The sequence below is a fragment of the Belonocnema kinseyi genome, chromosome 2, assembly GCF_010883055.1.
Source record: "Belonocnema kinseyi isolate 2016_QV_RU_SX_M_011 chromosome 2, B_treatae_v1, whole genome shotgun sequence".
NCBI lineage: Eukaryota > Metazoa > Arthropoda > Insecta > Hymenoptera > Cynipidae > Belonocnema > Belonocnema kinseyi.
The window spans coordinates 113,278,915-113,300,083 of record NC_046658.1 but is presented as its reverse complement, the minus strand read 5'-3'; the positions used below and the strand labels follow the sequence as shown (position 1 = coordinate 113,300,083).

Sequence of the window (21,169 nt, the reverse complement as noted above, 5' to 3'; positions counted from 1 at the left end):
CAAGCTATCTAAGGATGGTACTATAGAACGCCACCTCAAGGTAGGCCTAGTGGCGCCATCTCTTGGTCAGGCCGGAAACTTATCAATCCACCCTCGTAAGAAAACTCTTTTTTGATGAAAACTCAGTTGTACAGTTTCCTCATTAGAACGACAGAAAACAGGTTTGTTCAACAGAACTTTTTTTGAGGAATCGATTCAATTTGAGCAAGTTAAGAATTAAGGAATCATAAAATCTCAGGTTAAACGTCACAAGAGACTAAAAAGACGATAGAGACGAATTAAAAGGGCGATGGCAGAGAAAAGAGAAATAAAATTACCTGTCTGCCCCTCTCGTTGCGAAAACCTGTGCAGTCGATGCCTGGCCTTGAGTTCGAGTTCGGAACCAGGTAATCGTCGATGCGTGAAGTCTAGGAGTCTCATGAGGAGAGGATGATTCGGCGGTGAGCACCAATCCCCAGGGTAGGCGTCCAACCACACATGGAGAGCCTGGACAAGAGTTTTTCGATGCTGCTCACCCGTAAGTGCCCCAGCATTCTCGTCCAGAGAATCGTACCTGACCAACAAAAGTTCCAGAACTTCTTGCGGGCTCGTAAAAGCGCGATATGTCGCCAAAAATACGTTAATGTAGGTCGACTCGAGTTCTCCATCATCGTTAGCGAGACTCTCGACTAGCCTCTGGACGGTACCAGCCTTTAGAAAACGGACCCTCACAGTTTCCCACTCGAGATGAGATATTTCATCGTCCGAGTCCTGAAAGAAAAAATACAAATCAGTGAAAACCTTCTCAAACCTTTTCAATTTCTGAAGGAAATTATTTCTCTGATAGTTTAAATTCAAATATAACCCCATAGTCAAAGTGATTATCGATATGAGCTATAAGAGAGGCTCCCCACTTTCTGTCTATTTGTAAAAAATTGTTGTCGGAGTTTTCCAATAAAAGTATTGGAAATTCATTTCTGAGATGCAAGGCAATGTTCCAATAGACGATGTTGTATTTTTGGAACACCGGTATTGTAATATTGGAAGTTAAAAAAAATCCAAATTTGCAGACACGGAGAATCGAATCTTAAACGCCAAATTCTTCTTCGAGTGCCCTCATCCGCTAGGTGGGCTAAAGTTAGTGTAAGGAAAAATTACAATACCGATATTGTAAAGTGAAATTGCAATACTTGTATGGTAAATGACAAATTTTCTTTGAAATTGCAATACACTTATTGCTAGATCAATTTCCGACATCGGTATTGCAATTATTTTCCTTTACACGTGTATAGTGAAAGTGTGGTGATATCCCATACATTTTTAAAAGCGGATTAGGGAAAGGGACAAACGAAAATCAGACGATTCTAAATTCGGCGACGAGTACCATCTGCTCGCTCATGTGAACAAATTTAACTTGTAACGTCGCGTCTCTCGCACTGACAAGAGGAACCTAAGCCCTTCGGAATTTCCTTTGTATTCGTACTCCTTCCAATAATAGTAATAAGTAATAAAAATAATAAGTAATATAGTAATAAAAGTAATTGATAATGAAAGTAATAAGATGCGCTTTTAAGCCATTTTTGAAAGAAACAGCTTTCAAAAAATCGGCAGACAATAAACAGACCGCATGCGAGTGTGGTTCATCTACCCGTTAGATCAGATTGTAGCGCTTGCAGTTTATAAACAGAGTTTCCCGGCTCGACTTCCGTTTCTGGAATTTTTCGCCAATTTTTTTTTATTTAAACTTTGTTGTATTGCAATATACTAATATGTTTATTTAAATAATGCCAAAATATTCATTTTTAATCATTTTCTACATATGGAAAAATATTTGTTTCGACTGGTATCACTTCCAAAGCGAATAAATATTTCAGAAACAAGCCAGCGCCGCAAGATTCTTAAAAGATTCTGATTCCTTATACAATTTTTTTTAAGAACATCATTTGTTAATAAAATTTCAAAATAAGAATATTATAACAATAATTGAAAATGTCTTTTATTTACACTCTATTTTTATATTACTATTTCTTTATATTTTAATATTTATTTTATTTAACTGATTGTAATATTTCATATTTTTTATGTTCATCTTTTTGACTTATTTTAAAGTTAATTCTCGACAGTATTTTTCTAAATTTGCTAATATATTTTTAGAATTTTATCCCTACATTCTTCCCTGAGGTTAAACTTGATGCGAAAAAGTCGTAAAATTTCTAAAATGCCTAAATACTTACATAATTTTAAAAACATCATAATATGTCGCATTTGACTCAATTTTAGTAATGTTTATGAAACTATTATTATTTTGTATTTTTCTAAACAATAGTGATTGTATACAATCACTATTTGAAATTTTCCGACTTTTTGCACCAATCTTGACCTTAGAGTAGAATCCAGGAAAAAATACATAAAATATCTGAATAACTTAGCAAGATAATATGGAGTTCACTTTTAAATTGAGCCAAAGAACATTAGAAAATTTTAATTACTTTAAAATTGTTTTAATTTGTTGAAACATCGAAATTTGAAGTTTTTTCCAATATCTATCTAAAAAATTGACATTTCGTGCGTGCTTCCTTCAAGCTACAATGAGTAGCAATTTATCTACTGGCATTCGGGTCTTATGAAAATACTTAATTATTATAAAACGTGCATTTCTTAAGAAAGAAACGTTTACAAGAGACGTGGTCGAAACTTTTGCCAATTTAACCTTTTTTGAGCAATGTACGTTTTGTAACTGAGTATTTTCATAAGACCCTAATACCAATGAAAAATGTCTTCAAACAAACTTTTTTTGAAGCTTAAAATAGGTGTTCCATTAACCAAAGCCAAAAAATGGAATAATTTTGTTGGTATTTAAAAAAATTCTAACTTGAAAAAAATGATTTTTTTTAAATATCATTTTATACTATTATTTGTTATCAAAAACTGTAAATATAAAAATTTAGGAATAATTTTTGCGCACATAGAAAACGTTGCACTGATAGTTAAAAAATCAGATCCGAAAAAACGTTACCCATTTATATAGACGACCCCTGATAAGTTTTCAATTTTCGATGACAATAATATTAAAAATATTAATAATATTATTAAATATTAATAACATTGAAAGTTCAGCTTTAGATAACAATAAAAATGTTTCGATGTTAACCTATAAATGGCGTACTAGGAGCAACAGGAAATTTCTTAAATAAAAATTTATTATTCATTACGTTTGCTTATAATTCCTCTTATAGAAATTCCCTGACTTTTTGACGCTTTTCCCAAAATCCTGTACTTTTCCTTCATTTTCCCTGATCACCAAAATTCCCTGTCTTTTACATGATTTCCAGGTTTTCCATGATGGTGTACATAATTTATATAAAACTTCTATAACTTTGATATTTAAAAACAAGCATCATATATAAAGAAAATAATAATTAAATTCTTCTCGATTTAATTAATAAATAATTACGAAAAAATTGTATTTGAAGCTACTTTCGGATTCAACTGATTAAATACTCAAAGCATTTTATCATACGCAACTTTTATATAACACGATCGTATAATAGGATATCAAAGTTCTAAACAGAACTATAATCAGATAATGACCTAGACTTCTCTTATCGATTTTCTATATCACGAAAGTTACATAATTGGGCACGAGAATACGTTTACAATAACAGAGAATAAAGTAAGATTTTAAAAATATGTATAGTAAATTTTTTTATGAAACTGCTTATAGAAATATGTATCTGGGAATTTTTAGTCTGAAGAAAAAAAGCCTTCGTTTTCCGTAAAAAATTTATTTATAGATATCGCTTGTTTAAAAATTCAAAATGAAAATTATAGTAAAATCATTTTCAAAGTTACATCAAGTATGCTTCCAAAATATTTTTGTTTAAAAGCCACGTCCAAAAAGAAAAAACTTTGCTTGCAAGCCAAATATAATATACTCTGTAATTAAAATAATGAATGCCTCTTGATTATGCGAATTATGCAAAAAATGCATCACCATGTCTGTTTCGTCGATATATTCGTATTATAAATACATCGATTGACGACCTTGTTAAAATATAGTCACTCAGAAAGTATACGAAAACTTTTTACGTATAATCTTTATGAGCGACTACATATCAAGTAATAATTCCGATGCCTGCATTTTTTTTTTATAAATTTCCTGTCACGAGAGCCGATTATAACTATTTAGTATTGGGTATTTATAACTAATAGTAAAAAACTAAAATTAAAGTAGAAGATGCACAATCATGGTGGGCGCTCAAACTTTAAAAAAATCCAGGCTATTTCCGTGTTTTCCGATTTATAATATACATTTTTCCGATTTTAAGTCGAAACATATTGCATTTTCAACAAGAAAGTAAATTTTCAACCAAGAAAGATACGTTTTCAACAAAAGAATTGAATTTTCAACCGAAAAAATGAATTGTCTGCCAAACAGTTGCATTAACAACCAAATAGTTGAACTTTAAACCAAAAGAGGCGAATTTTCAACCTCACAGAAAAAGCTAAGAATAAAATTTGTTGCAGGAAATTTTTAGAGCGATAAAGTTTTGTTTAGCCAACTTCGCGTCTTTCAAAAAACATGTGTTTGGCATGGAAAAACAAAAGAAAGTTTAACCGATATATGTGTAAAGTTTATCCTGTGAAGTTAATTTTTGTTGCAAGGAATTTTTCGTCGGAAATAGATGTAAAGTTACCAAATAAATAGTATACTGTTCAAATCAAAAGAATTGACTTTCAGCAAAGGATAGTTAAATTTTCTCGTTAAGTCCTATTAATTCAATTCACATGAATTAAAAAAAAATACTTATATTCTAAAAGATAAATTTCTGATGCAAAAAGACAAATTTTTGGTCTAAAGCGTGAACAAACAAAAGCGGAGCGGGCTACAACGAGTTAATCCACAATCAAGGTGAGCCCCAAAATCGGCGGTATAAAAGAGTTTCACTGTAGTTGAATTTTCGACAAAAAAGATGACTGCATTTTGAACAAAGTAATTAAAATTTTTATCAAATAAATTAATTTTTTATCAACACAGGAATTTCCGATCCAAAAGGACGGATTTCCTAACTTAAAAGCCAAATACACCTTTCAAGTAAAAAGAATGAACTTTCAACCAAAATGTATAACTTTTTAAATTGTCAAGATATTCGGATTGTAAATGGGAACGAATTAACCTTAAACCATTAACTATAAACTTTCAACAACAAAAATTACTTTTCTATTGGAAAATCAATTTTCAATCCAAAAGGACGAATTTTCTGACAAATTAGTACAATTATCAACAAAATAATGAAACTGTCCACTAAGTAGTAGAATTTTAAAGCGGAAAAGATGAATTATGAAACTAAAATAAAATAGATCGAATCCATTTCATACATATTCTATACGTTAAGTTGCAGAATTTTTCGGCAACAAAATATTTTATTTTTTATAGGAAAAAAAAACGATACTAATTAACCAATTTGCGGCGGTTTTCCTGAAAGTATGATTAATAGCTTAATAAAAATACCCACACTTATATTTTCTTTAATTTTTACATTCAAAAACAATATATCTTTTAAGTTTTATGTGGGCTATATTAACTTTGTGGCTAAGAGATTTTTTTCATAAAATCGAATTTTTTTATTTTTCTTACTAACGACAAATACAAAAAAATGTTAAAAGATTCCACGCCCGAAAAAGTTCAATGAAAATAAATTATATCTTAGGAAAAAAAATTCTGCTGGCCTGAAAAATGGTTTATCTCGGATACAGCTGATAGGGCACCCTCCTCTATTAGCATAAACTTTAAAAAAATATTAGGAGGAATGAAAAGGTGGGGTTTTCCAGAATTTTCCAGAATCTGTGCTCTATTTGATGCCATTATACCTGAGCTTGTGGTAATGCCCAACTTCAAATCAGTTTTGATCTAAAACAGATTTTTCAATTTATTTGCGAAAGATTTAGAATGTCCATAAATTATAACTTCCTTTATGCACAAGTAAAAACAAATTTGAAAAATCTCCGATTTTCAAAACAAATCCCGGCTTTTTCCCTGTGCTCAAAATTCCAGGCTAATTCCCGGTTCTCCGGTCAGTTTCCACCCTGACACTTCATTATTAAGCTTAAAAATAAAAATATTATTTCTTACCGATGCTGACACGCTTCTAGTTGGTCTATGGTATCGAACTTTTTTCAGGTACACCGTGTATATGACACCATCACCTCTTTCCTCGCCCCAGAGACGCCATGTGGGCTGAAAGAAAAAAAGGAAAAATTTTATTACTTGCAAACTACCAACTGATACTTTCAGCAGTTTTAACTACAGGCCGTAAATTATGGAACTAATTTCAAGGAGCTTTGATATAATTCTAGCAAACCCCTTCCTCACGAGCACTCATGAAATTCAATCCATATCTACAGATGATGGTCCTTGTGAGCTTTACACACAAATAATTGGACATTCGATGTACTTCAATAATGGCAAGGACTCTTGCCTATTCAAACACGTGGAAAATGTTGAGAATATCAAACATTATAGACATTTTATTATTTCAAAGCACTAGAATAACAAATTCCTAATAGCTACTGCAAATGGATTTCTATTAAATAATCAACCGATAAGAAGTGCAACTATATTTTAATACAAAGATAATCATTTATTTTTCATTAACAAGTAATTTCCAATTATCTACATTATTGATTCAGATACATTATGCATTCCAGTACATACGTATTTTGATGCGAATGCAAAATCATTGCCAATTGTTTCAAGCGGATGCGACCAATTTTGATTTCAAATTATTAAGAATTTAAGGACTAGAAAAATGGATAATATTCCTCGGAAAATTTTAAAACAGCCGTTTCCGAAAATGAACAGTTCCTAATTTTAAGAACCAGGAATTCAATTTTAGACTAAAGACTTCGACATTTAAAAATATTAAGGGTGATTGTCAACAAGTAGACCATTTTACACAATGGGATTATTAAAAATAAAAGAATTTCACGCTGTCTCAAATACATATTTTTTTCATTTGTATGACTAACAAAAGAGAATATTTTATATAAAACTAAAAAAAGAGAGAATATATTTTTGATGAATATAAATTGTACACGTTGTTAAATGTCGCGCAACAGATCACAAGACTTGCGACTATATGATAAAACAAAATGATTCCCAACATCTTTTAAAAATATGTGCAGAACAGATAAATATGTTTAAAAATAGAAGAACAATGAATATTTTCCAATTTATTTGATTTTGAAATCAACATTTTAAAATATATCCTTCCATTTCATACTATGATAAATTAATCGAACTAACGATTAAATTTATTACAGAAAATCCAGTAATATTAAACTTTGCACTATACTATACTATACTTATTTACTGTTATTTGGAATTAACGGGCAATTAAGTGGATTTGTAACTCTAAAATATGTTTACGTATAATAATATTATTATGTTTTTAATTGTAAACAGTTTGTATAAATATTTTCGACTTTTAGCCAAAACAAGCGATGCATATGATTTTTCAAACTTCTTTATCTAAAATATTGGACTCTACTCTTGTTTTTTATAAGTTTTAACTCAATCTAAGTGATGTGCATAATAAATCTGAAATATTTAAAAAATGGTGTTAATACTATTTAGCAATTTTTCTTTTTAAACCTCTAGGTTGAGATAGGTCCGTGTCCAAACATTTTTCGTACTTTTCTAACTATAATTTAACAAAACCGCCTAAAATTTTGAAACGCATGTCTGAACGGTGCTTTCAAATACGTGCTTTACTGTGATTTTTTAAAACAAAAGTGATTATTCAAAGGAAAAGTGAAAATGACTAAGATAATGAAGATAATTTATAACGCTAAAATGTTAAAAATGTGAACAATTTTTATTCTAATGTTATTGAGATTGTGTAGGACCCAAATCCTCGAAAACTAATTTCAAAGTTGACGCATTCAAAATCAATTAGCTTTTAATATAGTTTTTTTTAATTCTAACAATAATGTTAATATGAAAGCGTTTGCGAGTGCGCTATTTAATTTAAAACCAGAACAATCAAAGAAAAAATCTTAAAAGAATGCAGATGTGTGAATTAAAAACGTTTATGGGTTTAAAAATAAAAAAATAAAGTTGCATAAAAAGAAATAAAAAATGTAACAATTAGTAAGGTTGAATAATGCAATGTTCAAACTCAATTCAAAAACATAAATATTTGCCAAGATAAAATCCAAATTTTAACATTCTTTTTTTTATTTTGCTGATAAAAAACGTACCATATTGAAAAATTCTAGTAGGAAGTATTTGAACAAAAGGTGAGTTGAAAATGTTGGCCATTAAAAATTGTGCATCGAAATTAATCAATCAGAAGATTTAAACAATTAATATCTTCAAAATTGAACAGATTTCGAACAAAATTTCAATGTGAACATTTTTGCCAAATTGAAATATTTAATCTTTTCAATTCCTAAAATAAAGTTCCGAAACCCGAAAATATTTATTTATGCCGAGAAGGGTTAAAATGGATACATTCTTTTTAGTTTCAAGATGCAAAATTCAGAATTTTTTTATTTAAAATCGAAAATGTTAGAATGTAATACTTTAGTTACAAAGAATAACCTTTCAATTAAAAATCTAAAAATATTAGCATTATAAAATTGAAAACTTACATTATTAAACCTATTCTAATTGCAACTGATTGTAAACTTATTTCAATAAACTATGTATTATTGCAGAAATTATATATACCGTAATTGACATTTCATGAAACAAAAATATTTCTTTTGATTGATTATTTTTTTCTTTTACACCTTATCTAATTCTTGGATAAATGTTATAGTAAACACAATTCAGCAACGTCAATTCAGAATTTTTTAATCAACTATGCGCTCTATTTATCACTATCTCACGTCACAATAACGTCACTAATTTGTGTTTTTGTAAACTCAACATAAACGATCAGGATGCAGGGGGTCATACAAGTCGGAGAAAAAAGTCATTCAACAAAAAGACGTGCAAAATTAAAAACAACTACAAGAATGCGTCACTTCACCGTGACTTACTTAGGATGTCGTGGCAAGTGATAACTTCGTGGTTTATTCGAGGACTTTAAAGTATGGGTGTTAACCATGTCATTGCCGTGGAGACTTTTATGTTCTGACATCCAGAAAAATAATTATTTTAATAGAAAAAAATTCTGTAATGCATAGAACTGTTCTTTTTAATTTATGTTCATTTTCTTATTCCTATACTTATTCAGACACAAAAAACGATTTGGTTGAAACACCAAATTTGTTTTGATCAACTATAGAATATGGTTAGTATATGGACAACAATATATTTGGTCGATACAGCTAAATTTATTTATTGTTTTAATCAAAGATTTTAGTATATGGTTGATTTAACAAATTTCATTGATTCATTAAAATTTTGTATTGAATCTACCAACATTTATTCAATTAAACTAACAAATTTTCATGTATATCAAAGAAAACAGTTTGTTTCGCTCCAGAAATTTTTCTCTGTGTGCACTAAGTACGTCAAACAAATCAAGGTTTTCAATGAAGATCATTTTTAAAAATAAAACTAATCGGTGAATAATTGTCATATCACATTTTATAAAATTAAATAATTTCATCACTTTCATTCTCCATTGTTAAAAAAACTTAGTAATGTACTGTGAGTTTCGTCAAATTATTGTTTTTATCATCATTGTGAAAAAATGTCATTGCCTAAAAACATTTTCTCCCATTAAACAAATTAATTGAATCTTTGCGTGACTAAGAAAAAGTAAGACCTTATTCAATCATATAGTCTGACGATTAGACCGCGAAATTTATATTTCATAAGAGAAAATTCGATCAGAAGCCACCTACACCTACAGGGTGACCGCAGAACATTATTTTCATAATTCCCTGACTTTTTTTTGTGAAGAATTTTTCCTTTTCGCTGAACATCTAAATTTAAAGACCAAAATTCTAACCTTGTTACATTTTTTAAAGAGAATCTTTTATAGATGGATTAAAAATTTCTTCAATTTTAATTTATAATTTTTTTACTTATTATTCTCAGTTCTCCCAGTATTCGACCTTAATTAACTTTAAAAAAAATTATTTAAAAGGATAAGAAGACCCAAAATGACTAATTTCTAACCGAAAAACTTATTAGTGTGTATTAATGATGTGCTAATATTCTTTCAAAATTAAAAGATTTTTGATTAACAAGACTTGAAAACAAATCAAGTTAAATTCAAAAGATTTAAAATCAATTAAAAATTTTGTATTAAATCCAAAAATTTCCATTAATTTTTGTGAATTTGGAGTGAATTTAGAAGAATTTTAGTTAAATTAGAAACATGAGACGAATTCGATTAAATTAATCAAAATTAAAGAAAAATTTTTAAAACTAAATTGAATTTATAAGAATTCGAGTGGATTTAAAACATTCAATCAAATTCCAAAGAATTTCAAAAAACTAAAAATAACCTCTAAATGAATTCAAATAAATTGCAAAACATATAAACCCGCGAAATACTATGCAAACTGGTGATATTTCCTGAAATCTTGGAAAATTGATTAAAATACCCTCAAAGCTTTTAAAATCCTTTACCATATTCGAATTTCTCGCAAATATGATTAAATCCCTTGAATTATTTTAAAATAGTCAAAGAAATTTAAATCCTTTAAAATCTCTTCAATTTATTAAGCTCAATTAAGAATTCTTTGGAATCTGTTCAAATAATTGAAATAAATTAACTCTTGCTTAGACTCTTCTCAAATTTTCCAAAACATTTATTAAAATTTTTTTCTTTTGTATAAAGCTTTGAAATCTTTTAAAATATTTTAAAATATTTTAAATATTTTTAAATCCCTTTAAATTACTAAACCAATTGAAAATTTCTTAAAATCTTTTAAGATTTTTTTTCACTGATGTGATAATTTTTTAAGTAAAATGATATATCTGCAATTCTGCACCTAGAATAGTTCAATTTCCAACTCAAAATATTTTTATTTTGAATAAAAAACAAAAAATAGTTTTTAACAAAAAAGGTTAACTTTTAATCAAGAAGTTGAATTTTTAACAGAGAAAGTGAATAATTCTCGAAGAAAAATGCAATTGTTGATATTAAAAAAAAAGATATTTTAATTTAAAATAAAAACAGTTGAATTCAACAAAAAAAAAAGCTTAAACAAAATAGTTAAATTTTAAACAAAATACATGAATCTTAAATTAAAACTATGAATCTTCAACCAAAAAAATTTATTTTTACTAAATAGTTGTGATTTTCTACAAAAAGGACAAACTTTAAACAAAATATATCAGTTTTTAACCAAAAATGTAAGTTTTCAACTAAAAAAGTTAATGTACAATGTAAAAAAGTTTATCTTTCAGTTTAAAAAATTATTTTCTAAAAAAATAACAGTTTTCAACAAAATAGTTGAATCTAGTAAAATAAAATTACTTCTACAAATTAATAAATATTAATATTTAATTTCATATTTTAAAACTCCCTGACATTTCAGGTTTTCCAGGTGAGTATATATACAATGGAATAAAATCTGGCTTAAGAAAAAAATATTAATTAAAATGCTTCTTACACAAATTCCCCGACTTTTCCAATTTTACTTCCTTAAAAATCCCTGATTTTAACCTGATTTCCAGGTGTCCCTTTACTAACGAGATCCCTGTTCACTCATTTTACAGAAAGATTTATTATATTAGTCTTTTAAGGTTACTTGCATTTTTTAAATATTTTTACACGAAAAAATTCGGCTATCATATTTTTTCCTTCTCGAGTCAATAAATGTTTTCGAGTTAAGGCCGATGAAGGAGCTAGCGTTGCGAGAAGATCCGGTAATTAAACGCTTAAGGAAAAAAGAGCCCGAGCATGACGAGCCCCATGCCTTACGCGTTTATTGCGCGTTTCTACGACCCTGAATTACCGAAGAATACAATGGATCATGAAGAACAACAAAGCCATGCTAACGGTAAAAAGACTTCCACCTTCTTCTTACAAAAGTAGTAATACTTTTAAATTGATTGTAATTCATTTATTTTTAAAATACAGTAAACCCTAGAGATAGGGCCCCCTGATATAGTCCTATCGAGAATTGACGCCGCGCCGCAAGTAGGAGTAAAAGAAGCTGCGCGGGGTGAGGGGCGGTCACCCAGGTGTGAACAAACAAAAGCGTTTTCTTCGAAACGGCGCTCTATTTGGGTAATTTCCCACCTCGTCTAGCCCCAAAATCAGCCAAGTTTTAGTGTTAAGAATTCAAACCCTGAAAGCATTGAAGTTTGAACAAAGAATCACATTCACTCCCAATTATTCAATTGATAATTCTTATCTTTTAATTCATTCATTCATGTTGTCCGCACTGAAGGTTCTATGTTTCAGCTCAGTTATCGCACCATTAGTACAAGGTCTGTCCGGAAACCATCGGATCCTGTGATATACAATAGTTAATTCTGGTCAATGGCGATGATAACCCCTTTAGAGTAATCCCCTTTGGAAGCCACAAACTTCCTCCAGCGATCCTCCCACTTTCGGAAGTACTCCTTAAACTCACCTTTCAGAATATCTAGCTAACAGCTGCTTCGTCCTGTTAGAGGATACTTGAATTTCCGAAACAGCCAAAAATAACAACAAGGACAGAATGGGTGTTGCCGAAGTTATGTAAGGCAGAAAGTTTCACCAGGAATTTCTGAATAATAATCTGAATAACTGACCCAGACTCATCCCCAAATCTGGACAAAAAATTTCCGAAACAATAGTTTTTCCACTAATTAACACTCGCATATTCAGGCGTTTTCCCCGTTGCGGGCCAACGAGAGCAAGGGGCACTTTCCACTGAAATATCACCAATTTTAAATCGCCTAAGCCACTCCTTAATTTGAGTATCATCACTGATGGACTCATTGCCATACACTTTTCGAATTATAATGATAGTTTTCGAACATGAATGGACAAGCCTTTAGCAAAATTTAGTGCAAACTCTTTGTTCGCTGCAATCCGTCATCCTGGAATACGACGCGTACGTGGTAAGATGTTTAGCCAACTGCGTACACTAGTCGACTAAAGATTCGCATGTTCGTGTCACTTAGTACGGGCAAATACCTGTTTTTGACAATTACAAAAATAGTTACAAAAAGTTAGAGCACAAGGTCGGATACTTTCCGGGCAGACCTCATTTAGGGAAGAAGCAATGCGATGTGCAAAACACATATCAATCTATATTAAAACAAATATAATAGACAATGTAATGGCTTAGCTTTTCTTTATTCTAATAAAAAATTGAATCTATATCAATTATAAAACTTAATTATTAAACCTGCTGAATACACAATTTCAGGAAAATCATTTTAATAAATGCATCTACAGTTGTCGATAAAAAATTAGAGGTAATGTGCTGGGACCGATTAGCATCCAAAATTATGAACATACAATATTCAACATTTCAACATTTTCCCATTAAAATAACCGTCTACGGCGCATTACCCGCTTGTGTATAATATTTCAATGAAACTTTTATTTTCAGATATTAGGTAACTTTACCTATTTTTAACAAATGACATCCTTCAGAAAAGTTACATCATCAATATTAACAAAGTTTTAATATATTTGGAAAAACATAGTGTCGCAATAGATGAGAAGCAACAAAAACAAAGCTTTCCATTTGAAAAATTAAAACATTATCTTAATTAACTTAATTGTTTCAAAATTTCATATTGCATTCTTGCACGGCAAAAAGTTTACTCTTACAGAAATTTTTGTTTAAATTATAAAAACAAATTCGATATGAAGTGCATCATGGAACCAAAAAAATCTACAAGTTAACGAATGTTAAGATAATATTGAAAAGTTATTTATCGCAATTATCTCAAATTTACCACCAATAGTTTCTGAAATCATAGAAACAACTTTTTAGCATTGCGAAAAAAAAATAATTATGCTAAAGTGTGAAGCTTTCTCAAATAAAAATAAAAATAATTTAGTCATGTTTTGTCAATGAATTAAGTAATCTACTGGTATCTATAGACAGAATTTTTTTCCGTGTAACAATAATTTTTATATGAAATTAGGATCTTTTACAGTCAGTTGCACTTCTGGGAAAGTTTCTTTAAAAAATTGCGAATTTCGCTACAGTCGCACTTTGTGAAAATGAAAATTTGTTACATACCCAGTCACTGATCAAGTAAGTTGATGTTCCTTTTTTAATATATGGGAACATACGTTATAATATATGTAAAAAATTATAAGAATAAAAAAATAAGGCAGCGCTATAAGGTTTCCTGTTCAAAATTAAAGAATTTAAAATTGCAATTCATTAAAATTTAAAAAATTTTAATTGTAAATCTTCAGAATTGACCTATTCCCAACAAAATTTGGAAATTATATACTATTAAAATATAAATATTAAAAATTGAATAATTTGCAATTCTATATTTTCAAATATTTTAGGAATTTTCAATCTTAACTCAACATGGTAGAACTTAAAAATGGAAGTTTTTGATTTTTTAAACTTACAATGAAAAATTATGCAAGCTAAAAGTTTTTCAATTCAAAATTCTATAATTTTGATGATTTACATTTCGAATATGTAGAATTTAAAACTCTTGAAATTTCATCTTCGAACTCATCAAAATTATTACAATATAAGAACTTTTAATTATACATCTTTAAAATTGAAGAATTTGAAATTGTGAATGATTAAAGTTGAAGAATTTTCAAATTAAACTCTTCGAAATTGTAGAGCTTAAAAACTGAAGCTTTCAATTTTAAAAAATAAAAATTAGAAATAAAGCCAGCTAAAAGTTTTGCAATTAATAAGTTGGCGAATTTTCCATTTTAAACGTCTTCAAAATGAATCAGCGTGGAAGATGGATGAGGATATAAAATCCTCCATTAACTTAGTAATATTTTCCTTTTCTTCTAGGTCCTGCTGGGATACAATCTTATAATAAAATAAAAGTTAGAGATTGCTGCAATAATTGGGCTTTTTTGCTAGTGTTTATTAACGAAAAATCAAACTAATTACATATTTGAAAAATAAGACGGCCGAAAATGAAAAAATTTTATGATTCTCTATTCCTTACATCTTTACTAAAATTGGAAATTTGAAAGAAGTAATTTACTCGTTTAATTCTTTATGTATCAAGCAGATTTAATCAAAAGAAGCACAGAAGAAACACACATACTGAAAAATTGCTCTATTCAATGTTATGCAAGTTCTAATTGAGCTTGCTTAATGACATCACGTACATCTATTTAAAACCAATTTAGCGAAGTAAAAAAAATTGTAGTCGAACAATGTAAGTTATTGCAAAAAATGTATAACTGACACAATCTACAGTACGTATACATATATTTTCATGTATGTACCAACGTGACTCAGTCTTTTATCAAAGTGCTATGTTAAGCAGTCAACGTGCCATCGACCTGTTAACACTTCAGGGTTAACAATCACCGCAAGAGTACTTGAATAGGTTTATGAGCTCGTAATTTCAAAATGCCTATTAAAGTTGTTTTTCTTCGCTGAAAATAAGAGCTTAATTATATTTAGAACATATGCAAAAAACAAGACGGTAGGGTAGACGGGGGCAGAATTATCAACCATAAAAAATTAAGAATAACTGATATTAAGGTGTTTATTTTTGAGAGGATTCCTCTATCAGAATTCAAATTTCTACAATATGTACAAAGATCGATAAGATCTTACATTTTGTTTCAAATTCGCAACTTTACTTGAGATTTAATGAGATTTAAAATATATTTGTGTATGAATAAGAAAATATGATTTATTGTCGTGCATTTGTTGCATTTCTCGTATAACACTAAATTATTTAAAACAAAGAAAATGTATATTGTGTAATATTGAATAACTACAGAATTCACTGAATGAAAACCTCGCACTCATTTATGCTGAGAAACCAGATTGCCTTTTTTACTACTTGAAATTATATTTAAGATTTAAAAATGAAGATTGTTGCTAAAGCGCTAACCTTAAATTTGTTTACAACTACTGTTAATTTAATTCGTGATAGTTATGGGGGCTAAATATTGAATTGCTCTTGCAAATGCAGATCTTAAATAGTCTACTTTCATAAGAAAATAAAACTTCATTTTATTAAATTAAACAAATTAATCATTGCTATATTAATTATTTACTATCGATAGGTGAATCTTTATAATTTCGAGTTTCCAAAATATTTCCAGCGATTTCTAATTATTTCAAGTAATTTCAACAGATTTTAAGAGATTTTGAGGATTTTCAAAGGATTTCTAGTAGCATCAGGCCAATTCAAGATATTAGAAAGAATATTATGGAATGAATTTTAAATTATTTAAGAAGATTGCGAAGGATTTGTAAGATTTAAACAAATTTAAAACGTGTTTAAAAGATTTAGAAATATTTCAGGGCATATCAAAAAACTTTGAAAGACTTTCAAGTAACTTTAAAACAATTCGAAGGATTTCAAAGATTTTCTAAGGATTTCAAGTGATTCAAGAATTTTTAAGGCATTTCCAAAAATCTTTTAAGATTTTCTGGTCTATGTAAGGATTTTGAGGAACCCTAAAGTAGTAAATTTTGTTTAGGATTTTCGAAGGATTTCATAGGATTTCAAATGAGTTCCAAGAATATACTACCTTGATCAAAAAGTTCCCGGAATTTATTTTTAAAATTAAAAATATAAGTTTATTCTTGAATATTGATGTGGTCCCCTTCAAAGTAATTCCCATCGACTGCAACGCATTTATGCCAGCGCTTGATCCAGATCTCAAAACATTTTTCATACTCAATTTTCGTTATGCCCATCAGAGCCGTTTTCGATTTTTGTATTATCTCCGATCGGCTGCTAAAGCGCGTTCCGCGTAGTAGTTCTTTCAGTCGATCGAACAAAAAAAAGTCACAGGCAGCTAAATCTGGCAAATTTGATGGCTGCGGAATTGTATTAGTTGAGTTTTTGGTAAGAAACTCACGGATAATGATGGCATTGTGCGACGGTGCATTGTCATTAAACCCATTGCAAAAATCGAAATTCGCAAAAAAACAGATGCACTCAAAATTGCGTTACATTTACAAATGTCAAGCTAGAAAGCTGAAATTCGCAGAGAATATTGTTAAAAGGTGTAACAACCTACAGAAATGAAAAAATGTGAATCGGACAGCAGGGGGCGCCAAACGATGATGATTCCGGGAACTTTTTGATCAAATTTCAACAGGAATGTTTAAAAAGTTACGAGGCATTTCAAATGATTTCAAAAAAACGTATAGGATGTCACGGGCTTAAAGAATGTTTCAATTGATTATGATGGATTTAAAAAAAATTATAATTTTTTTAAACGGTCGTCCATCTATTACGGAACGCTTTTAGGGAGGAGGGTTAAGAGAAGCTATTAAGATTGTGGTACGGTGGGGGAAGGTTCCATAATTGTAAATTAACTTTATTTCAAATATAGGAATTAAAAAAAAAGTAAAACAGCCGTGAGGAGAAATGAAAAAAATTATTGTTTCGCTACCAAAGATAGTTTGAGAATTAATAGTTTGGGAAATTGACAACTTTTTTAAAGTATGATGCAAAAATTATTGAAAATTTTGTATGTTTGCCGTTTTTGATAATAAACATTAACATAAAATTGTATAATTGAAAAAATAACTTTGGATTAATTTAGAATTTGTTCAAATAACAACAACAAAATTAAGTTTTGTTTTGTATTTGGTTCATGATACACATATTTGGGTATTCAAACTTTGCAATGTATTCTTCATAAAGCTAGGTCTGTTTGTATTGGCGAGAATCAACGCTATTTCTTTTTAACGTGAAAGAATTTGACAACCTAGTTCTGAGGCCACTTCGAAATAATAAAAAAAATGAAAAATTACAATTAATAAAACTTGTCAGTCTTTTTTAATTTTCAAAATACAGTAGATCTGAAGGTGTCATTTTTGCTGCAATGATATTCAATTGATAGTAAATTCAGTATCAATATAAAGGAAAAAAGACTTACATTCTTGGATAATCATGTTGCAGATCGAATTGAGATAAGTTTCTCGAAAGAAAACGAGAAAAGATATGTGAAAGACATTTTTTTAATTTGTCAAATTTGGTCCATTAGCCAAATAAAAAAATTATATTTAAGTTCCTGTTTCAAAAAATTCTAACTTGATAAAAAATAATTTTTTCTAAAACATTTTATATTCTGATATTTGCAAACACTCAACTCCTCTGTGGGGGCGAAACGAAATATACAACTTTTCTTTTAAAGTCCGAATTATCCTGACAGGATAGGATAGACTTGAATGAAATAATTTTTCTTGATAGAATAAAATCGTTGTATTTATATTGAAAAAAAAATAATTATGACAGTTACATAACAATGAGAAGATGGGATGAAGATGGGGATCATGTTTATTTGTACGGTAGCCTTACAAGGGGCTGGCGGGGGGGGGGGGGGGGGGGGGGGGTGATTTCAGCGGTTTCAGAGGATTTAATGAGCTTGCAGAAGATTTCAAGGCATTTAAACAATTTTAAAAGGCTGAAAGGTATTTGAAAGATTTCAAAAGTGGCCAAATCCTTATTTAAAACTAATACATAAGTATTTAGGGACAAATAAATATTTATTTGAATTTTTTAAAAGTTTTTGTGGTCAGTAAACCGTTAGAAGCCATTTTTTGATATGGTATATTATAATGTCATACTTGAAGCATTATAACTTATAAGTGAAGAGCTTATTTCATGAAAACCACGCATTTTTGCAATATTAAGCCCTTTTCAGTGCAATACAACTTAGTTCTTAGAAAATGGAAAGATTTGCTGTCTCATTTAATTTAAAAAAAGAGCTAACTTTCTGATAAGTAGGGAAAAGCAATTTGAATATTGCTTCCTGAGAAGTAATTGTTAGTGACTATTCATTTATTACTCGTTTCAAAGAACCTTGGCATTGTTTTAATAGCCTAAAGTATCCGGCAACACGCAATAATGGTTCAACGGCCAGTAGGGTTTATTATGATTTCCTGTAAGAAAAAAAAAGAACTGTACTAAAATACGAAACTACTTGATCGATACAGGGTTGGTACAGATGTGCATGATACAGTGGTATGTTTCGCTTCAATGAAAACAGGTCTACTCCTGTCCATAGAATTATATTACTATGGTGTCTACAAAATGTATAAGATTATGATCACGGTAAAAGATCGTGAATTAAATGAAAACAAAAATTAGGTTTCTTTAATCAATATTTAAATGTGGGCCAGATTCCTATTTATTGATCCTTTTTTTGCTGAGGTTTGGCAGTAAAATTTAAGTGCAAATTATAAAAATTAATTAAAGAGTAAATTCACACAGAAATACAAAAAAATGTGAATTAAATTCTGAAGTTTGTACACATTTATCTTATACCTTCATGGTATTTATAGATTTTTGAAAGTGATGACAAGTTTTTAATGACTGTTCATGTTCATTTTTAAGTTTCGCAATATAACGATGAAAACTAATATAATTTTAGTCATTTATTTGTTATGGTTCAAAGGATAGAAATTATGGGACAAAGCGTTTCGTTTTTTTCGAGACTTTACAATAATTGCAAGAAGGAATTTAAATTAGGCACTGATGTTTTAAATATATCATCTCTATCGGACCCTCCTTCGTATCGTAAAACACAAATTTGGTTAAACCCACAATTTTGGGTTAAATCACTGACTCATTAGAAGAAGTTTAATAAAAGTACTTATTATACAAATTTGAGAGAAAAAGAAATTATTTGTGAGTTTTCTAATAATTAAAAACAAATAGAGGCACTAAGCTTTATAACGTCTAGAAATCTTCTTATTGTCATTTGGAACATAATCAAATTTATTTTTAACCATACGTATAAGTAATAATGACGTATTACCATTCATATTATAATTAGATAGATTTTTCACTTTTTTAAATATGACAATGTTATTTTTCATCTCTTGATCAGAGTGATTCTTGAAGAAAAATTTTTTCGTTTGGTTTTTAATAAAATATTATGAGGCGCTTTCCTCACAAAAAACGGACATTCTTATAAAAATCATTCTTCAGGGTGATTCATGTTTTTCACGAATTTTTTTATACAACCTAAGCAATTTGCCAAAATAGAATCTTATCAATGCACTTTTTAATCATTATAATAAACGAGAATAAACTGGGCAAGGTTCAAAGTAAAGTCTAACATTTCTGAAAAAGAAAACAATCGCAAATCTTAAAATTTTATATTCAGGGAGAGAGCAAGAGAGAGAATTAATTATAAATTTTGTTACGGTATTGAATAATATTAAATTGACGAAATAGTTAAATTAATTGATAAATTAAAGTATTGATAACTAAAGAATTTCAGATTGGAAATTTATCAAACGTAACAATATTTAAAGTTTTCGTTCTGAAAATTAATAAAATTGTAATCACACGCACTTGAAAATGAAAAAGAAGTGAAATTAATCATTTTTAATTTAAAGAGTTTAACATTTCATCACTTTAAACTTCTAGCCTGTGTCATTTATTACAATCCACACAAAATAGAACAATTGAACTCGAACGTTTTTAGAAAACACATATTACGTAAAATAATTTCAAGTCTGAAAATATATAAAATGTCAAATAAATTTTCATGGAAAGGATCCCGGGCATTTCTTATGGAGATTGGGTTTCAGGTAATTTGTCCCAATTCCATATATCGTACTCTGTTATCAAATTGGGTCAATTTATCCGAAAACCAATTTCATATGAAACGTGCGAGGTCCTTCTAACATTAAATTTTAATTGAAACGTTCAAAATTGATTGATTTTAAATCTCTTGAATAATAATTATGACTCACGCTTATTGTATGCTAAAAACTATTATAGTTATACAAAAAATAAATGCTTATCTTTAAAACCTCTAAATATTTCTTTTCATAGTGACCTTTTGCCAAGAGTTCAAAGAGCAAAAGAACGAGAGGTCGTTTTGTGAGATGAAAGCATAAAAGAATACTTGGACAACTCTTTCAGAGAGAAGTATCTTAATTCGTGCACAATGGACTAAATTTTAACTGAAAAAGTGACATGGTCTGCTACTTATTGAGAGTTTGTGTTCTTTAAATTGTAAATGATTGTAATAAAGTTTCTAATATATTTTCATTATTATAATTTTCAAAAAAATATAATTAGGTTTATTTTTAAGTTACTGAACATTTTACGCGCAAG

At 29.1% G+C, this 21,169-nt stretch overlaps 1 protein-coding gene across 4 annotated transcripts in view; it reads right to left on the bottom strand.

The window, feature by feature from the left end:
* The window catches only part of LOC117167933 (ral guanine nucleotide dissociation stimulator), a 114,357-nt gene that overhangs the window by 18,666 nt on the left and 74,522 nt on the right, over positions 1-21,169 (bottom strand). For all 4 annotated transcript variants that reach the window (XM_033353185.1, XM_033353186.1, XM_033353184.1 and 1 more), the window contains 2 exons: positions 6,113-6,217; positions 318-750 (listed from right to left, as the gene is read on the bottom strand). In XM_033353185.1, the coding sequence (XP_033209076.1) occupies positions 318-750; positions 6,113-6,217 (538 nt within the window). The remainder of the gene's footprint in view (positions 1-317; positions 751-6,112; positions 6,218-21,169) is intronic.